The sequence below is a fragment of the Taurulus bubalis genome, assembly GCF_910589615.1.
Source record: "Taurulus bubalis genome assembly, chromosome: 8".
Taxonomy (NCBI): Eukaryota; Metazoa; Chordata; class Actinopteri; order Perciformes; family Cottidae; genus Taurulus; species Taurulus bubalis.
Genome location: NC_136596.1, coordinates 25,360,110 through 25,367,321, shown reverse-complemented (window position 1 = coordinate 25,367,321; position 7,212 = coordinate 25,360,110). Strand labels below are relative to the sequence as shown.

General features: G+C 41.8%; 1 protein-coding gene across 1 annotated transcript; it reads left to right on the top strand.

The window, feature by feature from the left end:
• Positions 1-6,074, top strand: mrpl1 (mitochondrial ribosomal protein L1; the record flags this gene model as incomplete). The annotated part of the gene is made up of 9 exons (XM_079222217.1): positions 1-31; positions 1,041-1,149; positions 1,246-1,513; positions 3,659-3,742; positions 4,056-4,127; positions 4,667-4,778; positions 4,872-4,972; positions 5,264-5,345; positions 5,938-6,074. The coding sequence occupies 9 exons, from the start codon at positions 1-3 to the stop codon at positions 6,048-6,050; spliced, it is 972 nt and encodes a 323-aa protein (XP_079078343.1). The 3' UTR covers positions 6,051-6,074.
• Between the last annotated feature and the right edge of the window lie 1,138 nt (positions 6,075-7,212).

The following is a 7,212-nucleotide window of genomic DNA, read 5'->3' as shown; positions in this document are numbered from 1 at the left end:
ATGGCAACCTGCACGCGGACCTTGTGGAAAGGTCAGTTGTTTTTGTGATATTTAGTGAAGTTTAAGTGACAGTGAGTTTTCTGGTCATGCATACAATAATATAAGAACATGTTTATTATTTAAGTCCTCTATCGTTTCGTTTAGAAGGCCAAACAAACATGAAGTCTGTCAGAAATGTATGTTGTCACCATACGTATTTAGTTCCACACGCGGGGAAACATTAGTTAGGGTTATATCGTAATCATTTCGTTTCTTCGATTAATTCAGCATTCGTGTTACTAATATGGAGCTTTTAAATGCATGAAATTAATCGTTTTGCCAGAGCGTCCTTTCACTAAAACACGTCGGTTGGGCGGTGATGAAGAGTAAAACACAAACGCCGATGTTTAGTTACATTAAAGTATTTATTATTGTAGCATAGGTATGCCGAATTAAATAGTTAACATAAACTGTTAAATCGGCGCTTTAAAAAAAAGCAATTTTAACGCGTATATTTGCGTATTAGAAAGGGCTTATTAAACTGTCAGATTTCTGAACGCAATTTTTTGGGGAAATGTTGAATAACCAAAAACGGCCGATGTTATGGACTTTAAAACGTGCTCTTTGTCAAGAACATCCTGACTTCTGAACAGATGAGTCAGAAAAACAGTATCAACTCAAACTTTACACTTTACACAAACGCATCATCTGTCTGCCTGTACAGGACTGCCCACAACACTTCAACTAATTAAAACGTGGTCTAATTAACGTGCTTTGCATCTGCTACGCACTCATGCCTAAAATTGTGCCCAAGATTTACAATATTTATCAACATTTCTCCTCATGATTTGACCCATATCAGCACCATTTTATTGAATGAGGCCTACAGCTCCTTTGATGGAATTAAACAGATACTTTCTGGCGCGCTTGGCAGAGTTATGGCATGTTTTCTTACATCACAGAAAACTGTGTGTGTGTATGTGTCGAATGGAGATTGTCTCTGCACCTCACGTCTGTTTGTTTTCATCTCTTAACAGCTTTCTTTTCCTTCTCTCTTGTAGTTTTAGCAGGATGTCAGAGGCAGCTGCTGAGAGCCGGCGGCCCCTCCTACACGGGCATTTCACAGACTGCACCGAGGAATCCACCCGTCAGGACTTTAGCAGCTGTCAAGTGAGTTTACTGACCTGTCGCTAAGTAAAACAAACTTTTAGAGCTCTTCATCCCAGGGAGGAATTTCTCAGTTTTAACATCTCCCTCATTTGTCAGGGCACTAAGGAAAGACAAGAAAGAGGACAAAGAGAAAGAGGTGAAGAAAGAAAGTAGGGTCATCGACGACAAAGACCGACATAAGCCCTTCGGCAAGACGGCGTGGACGCCTGTGGATGACGTGTACGTCATGAGGTACTACCCCCGGACGGTCTACGGTGCAGCAGACGCCATCAACATCCTAAAGAACCTTCAGAAGTTGGACTTCACTCCCCACCAGCAGCCCGTTTACATCGATCTGAGGCTGAACATGAAACTGGAGAAAAAGGTATCCGCAAATGGGAGTCTGTCCTGCAAATGTGTTTTTTTTGGGGGGCAGGGGGCACACATTTGGCTTCATTAGACGGGAAAAGGAATAAAGGATGACCTGCAACAAATGTCCAGACTTGAACTGCAGTGACATGGTCAGTGCGTCCACACTAGTTGATTTTAGAACTATAAAAATAAAGAAAAGTTTGTTGTGTGGAACGGGCATAAAACACGGTGACCTTTTTGAAAACGGTGACATAGGCTCCCAAGTTTGCTACTCGATTTGGGTTTTAGCGGTCACCTGTCCTTTTCTCATCTATGCCTGTTTTGTTCCTCACAACTATATTGTGAGGTTCACAAATAAACTGTAGAGACTGTAAAGACGTTCAGCTGTGATGCCAGCTTTGCGTTTTCTCACTGAACCAAGCATGGGCGGCATCATGGCTGCAAAATAGGCGTGGCCTTTCAACACAACAGTTGCGGCTGTCAGTTTTCACACAGACGTCGGCTCTATTTCCCCCCACACAAACAGGCCGTGTGAAAAGGTGCTGACAGACATAGTGGTACCTCACAGTACTGCAAAGTAATACCTCACAGTACTACTAGTGACTCATCTGTGCTTTTATAAATAATAGAATAAAGAACATTGTAATCACTTTCAAGTAAACCAATATTTAGTTACTACTAGATAGCTTATTGTAGAAAACAATACACTATTTCTTTGCAAAACAGAATGAGTGCAGATATGTGAGCATCAAGTTGTATTAGTGGCTGCAGAGAGCTGCTTTCCTCTACAAATCTTTTTAAAACGGGGTTATAGATTTGATACGGCCGCTCAATTCATGCTCAATGTTGAGCTTAGATCTGTTTTCTGATGAGAAACGCAACAGCAGAAAACCAACCTCACGTAGATCTCATAAAGATTGGCTTTTGGCAAAATGCCAAGAATCTGTGAGTCGCGCAAGCATAACCTGTTAACGATGTATGGTAAACATTTAAAATCAGCATTTCCTCTTGCGCCCCACCTGTAATACCGCCCCAGTTTGATAAATACTGACTTAAAGGAAACATGGTGTGCAGGCTTTGTCACTGCAGTGTATTTTTCGGGCTTTTGGAAGAATATTTCCAGAGCCTCTCGATATGCGAAGTCAGAAACATCATTTATGGAGCTCCGCAGTCTGCAGCCTGTTTGTCTTGACCTGCAAATACATTAACTGTTAAGCTATCAGCTATCAGTTTTAAAGCCTAAAATAGTGTTCGCTTAAAGCAGCAAATTCCATTGTGAAAAGCATGTGACATATTTTTTGCCTCTCTCTGTTCACTGTGTGCTCACCTGTGTGCATCGCAACGGGGCGGAACTCCGCCGTAAGCAGAGAGGAGTTGTAAACACGACCATAGAGACAGAAATGACATGCTGTCATGTAGATACGATCAATAACATACGGCCGTTTAGTTTAATAAAAGAACAAGGTGTAGACCTGTTTATAGGAAAGGGAACCTTAAATTACTGCTGTTGTGATCTTGCACTATAGAGAAAATTACATTATATAATGGCTTAGATTCTAATTAGACTTTGTTCTGCGTTTTTTCTTTATACATTTTCTCTCTCTCCAAGAGCACAGTTGAAAAGGAGTCTGAGATTTAAGATTTCCTTTTTGCACAAGACAATAAAGAACGTCAACATGTGCAGCTAAACTGTCACATCTACATTGCTCTGAATTTGAGCAAAGAAACCCAAAAGCGGCCTCTCCGCTTGAAGCGTAACGTGAACGACCCTCAGACCCTCTGACTTTACCCACTAGGTCCATATAAACCTGTGGGGGAAGTTTTGTTTTTAGTCACTGTTCGCGCCCCAGAACCCACCGGCTGCTTTATTGTTACCGTCTCGCTGGAGTACAGCGGGACGTCCAGACAACGGCTGATCGCCTGCCAAGGTATCTGCTCACTCATTTTAGCAGTCAGACTTGGCAAACCCGTTTGGTCTCCACAAATCTGGAGTATATTTACTGCATCTGTTCTGAGCAGTGAGACGCAGGGGAGTAAACAACCCTCATGAGATTGTTTCCACTTACGGATCACTCTCATTGAGCTTGCGCTATGATTGACATCTCTTCGTTTAAATGTCTTTTTACTGTAATAATACATGTTTTTCTCCCCCCAATAGAAAAAGGTTGACTCGTTCGTCAGCACAGTGCACCTACCGCATACTTTCAAGACGGACATGAACACAGTTTTAGTTTTTACAGAGGTGAGAACTTTTATTTTTCTCCCTGAATCCTAATTTCATCTCCAAACGATTGCCTGCTGCTGATGAACTGCTTCAATATTTAATAATGTCCGAACATGATTCAGATGAGCAGAAGCGCCTTTTTATATTTTCTCTGCCCGTAATGAATGGGTCTCGACGGTTTTTGATTGCAGAAACAAGCAGAATTTGTTTAATATATCCCCGTCTGGCAGCACAGGCTGTGGGTCGTAACTTAGATGATGAACGAAATGGAGGAGTCCGCCACCCAGATCAGATTTTAAAATGTGCTCCGTCGCCCCGTTTCTCTCTGCAGGACGCTCATCAGGCTCAAGTTGCAATGGAGAGCGGCGCTACGTTTGCTGGAGGAGCAGAACTCATACAGGCGGTGAGTCTGTGAGATAAAGACGCATTTACATTTATTTATATTATTATTTTATACATTTATATTATATTTATATAATATTTTTTTGTTGTAACAATGTGTGCTCATTGCAAAGTAAAACAACTATTTTCTTTTCGACATTTTAAGACTTGTCTTAGATGGAACAACACAGATACAAAGACACAGTGTGTCTAAAGACGTTTTAGACACACTGTAAACAATATTCTGTCCGTGTCCTTGAGTCGGCTGATAGTTTCCTGCATTTTCACGCGGCCACGCCGGTTAATCGCGTAGCAGCTACACGAGATAGCAACTTTTAATAATTAAGGTGGAAGCCGCATAGTTGCTTTTTGCTGGGTTTATTTATTAATTGGTTGCTAAAATAATTAACATGATTGGAAATTGTTTGTCAGAAAATCCAACGGGAAGCCTACGCACACACCAGCTTCAAACCGACTGATGGCTCTTTCATTGACTGCAGTTCCTTTGCAAGTTTCCCTTGAGGAGTCCTTTTAATCTCATCGTATTTGATTCATGTCCAGATCTTAGATGACGAGATTTCAGCAGACTTCTACGTGGCGGTGCCAGACATCCTCCCCAAGCTGGTTCCGCTGAAGAACAAACTGAGGAAGAAGTTCCCGAAGAGCAAGAGAGGTACGCCTGCAGGTCGAAGCCGATCACACTAAAGCCGAGCCTGCAGGAGGGATCCCAACCTCTCACGGCTTCTCTCTCTCTGTCCTCTCTCAGGCGCCGTAGGCGTCCACATTCCCAAGATGGTGGCGTTGTTTAAAACGGGTCACGAGGTGATGGTGGAGAGCGAATGCTACGTCAGGACGCAGATAGCAATGGTACGTGTCAACGCGCTGCTGCTGAGTGATCAATCATGTGTGTGCGTGTGTGATTTTCAGTGAAGGGATTTTAACTTTTTATTCTTAATGTTTCGTATCATCTTGATACATTCATCATTTTTGAAAAGGAGCATTTATGTTGTTGGCTGACTTATTATATTGTTATAATACTTTGAAACTACAATGTGATGATTCATTTGGATGGATCTGCAATATAAACTGAAGAGGTGAGACAAACTGCATGATGTCAGGCTGCAGTAGTAATGTTATAATGTTATTTCCTCTGCACAGCTCGACATGACCAAAGAACAGATCTTCGCCAACCTGCAGACGGTTCTGGTGGACGTTTGCTCCCACAGACCAGCTGATGCGGGTACGTTCACCAGATATAACGCAACGCGCCCAGCCTATATCTATCTATCTATCCATCCATCCATATATATATATATATGGATGGATGGATGGATGGATGGATGGATGGATATAGGCTGGGCGCGTTAACGCAGCAAACTGTTTAACTCGTTTTAGTTTTTATATATATATATATATGGATGGATGGATAGATGGATATAGGCTGGGCGCGTTAACGCAGCAAACTGTTTAACTCGTTTTAGTTTTTTTTGCATTGGGAGTGGCTTAATGCTGCCGCACACAGGTGCCTGACTTTCAATGTCTCCCAGACGGCGTAGTTCAGACCTGGGCATTTTACGGCTCTCCCAGTCCGGCCCGCGTGAGGTCAATGGAAAATAAATAAGTAGGATGCATGCCATAAATGCAATATAACGGCACTGCTTTTACTTTGAAGGCGATTTACGTATGTGCGCGCGCGCTTCCGCAGCCTCAGTGACTTTTGCGCTCAGTCTGATTTATGTGTTTGTAATCGTGTTGTTCGGTTCTTTATCCGTTTAGAAAATTGTTAAAACTCTTAATGTTGACACAACTCTTCCACTCCTCCTCCTCTTCAGGACCTTTCATCGAGCGGGCGATCATCGCCAGTCAAACCAGTGAAGCTCTGTGGTTCAACAGCGAAGACGTTTTACCGAAGCCAGCAAAGGAGAGGACGACTGACTCGTCCTAGGATTGTAAATATAGGTTCCCCGTGTTGAATAAAGTATTTATTCTGAGTTTGGCTCCTGTGTTCTAGTATCTATTGTTCACAAAGATCCCGCGAGAGAATAAGGACAAAACATCCCAAGGTGACCGGGAGATTAGGTGACTTTTATTAATAATCACTGGCAGGAAACGACGGCTCCATAAATCAGTTGATAATATTGTTTTTACAGAACATCCCGAAGTCTGGAAAAGGTCTGAGAAAATAATTTAATATACAGCTCGGGCTTTTAAGAGTTCATTTATTTTTAAATTTTCTTCATCCATAGTGCAATTACCCAAAAGTCCTAATTGTGTCTTTTCAATCTTAAATGTATTACATATAACTGGTATAACTGGTCTGCATAGATCCTCAACCCCATCCAGCACCTTTTGGGAGAGCCAGAGCCTGTACCTGACCCCCCAACCTCACTGTTGGAATAAGTTGTACATGTAGTTCTGCCGTCTGAACACCAGGAGGCAGTGTTGACCCAGATCTGCTGATGTTGTAGAAATGAATTGAAGGAATCCTGCAACCTGTTGCAGCTAAAAAAAAAAAATCACTTTTTATTGACTTGTTTGTTTTTCCCATGATGGATTTTTGCATCCCTGTTATATATGACGGCTGATTACTACTAATAAATACTACTGATAAAACCAACAGCATTGTTAGAATGATAATGCAGTAATAGTCATAGAAATGTGACTAATATCTAACATTTTGAAATTGTTACAATACAACTATTTTGTCCTGGAAGTCTGGGACCAGGTCTTTTACCTGTAGTTTCTCTGCCAAAGGTCTTCTCTCAAACGGGTGCATGATTGTAAACCTAGAACAACAAACTTAACTACGCTGATGATTCAGAAATAATGAGTGGTGTCAGCAAATATAGAGGCAGTGGGCAGCCTAATCTATTTGTACAAGACCTGATCTGAGTTTTGTAGTAAGTAAACTGTAGCAGTACTTTACTGAGCCAACAGAAGAGCATTGGACTATTGTAAAACATGTATTGAGATATCTGAAAGGCACAATTGACAAAGAGTTGTGTTCCAGAAAATGTGCCAGTGAGAAACTGAGGCTACATGCATACAGTGATGCAGATTGGGCAGCTGATGTAACTGACTGACATAGTACAACAGGCTACTGTTTA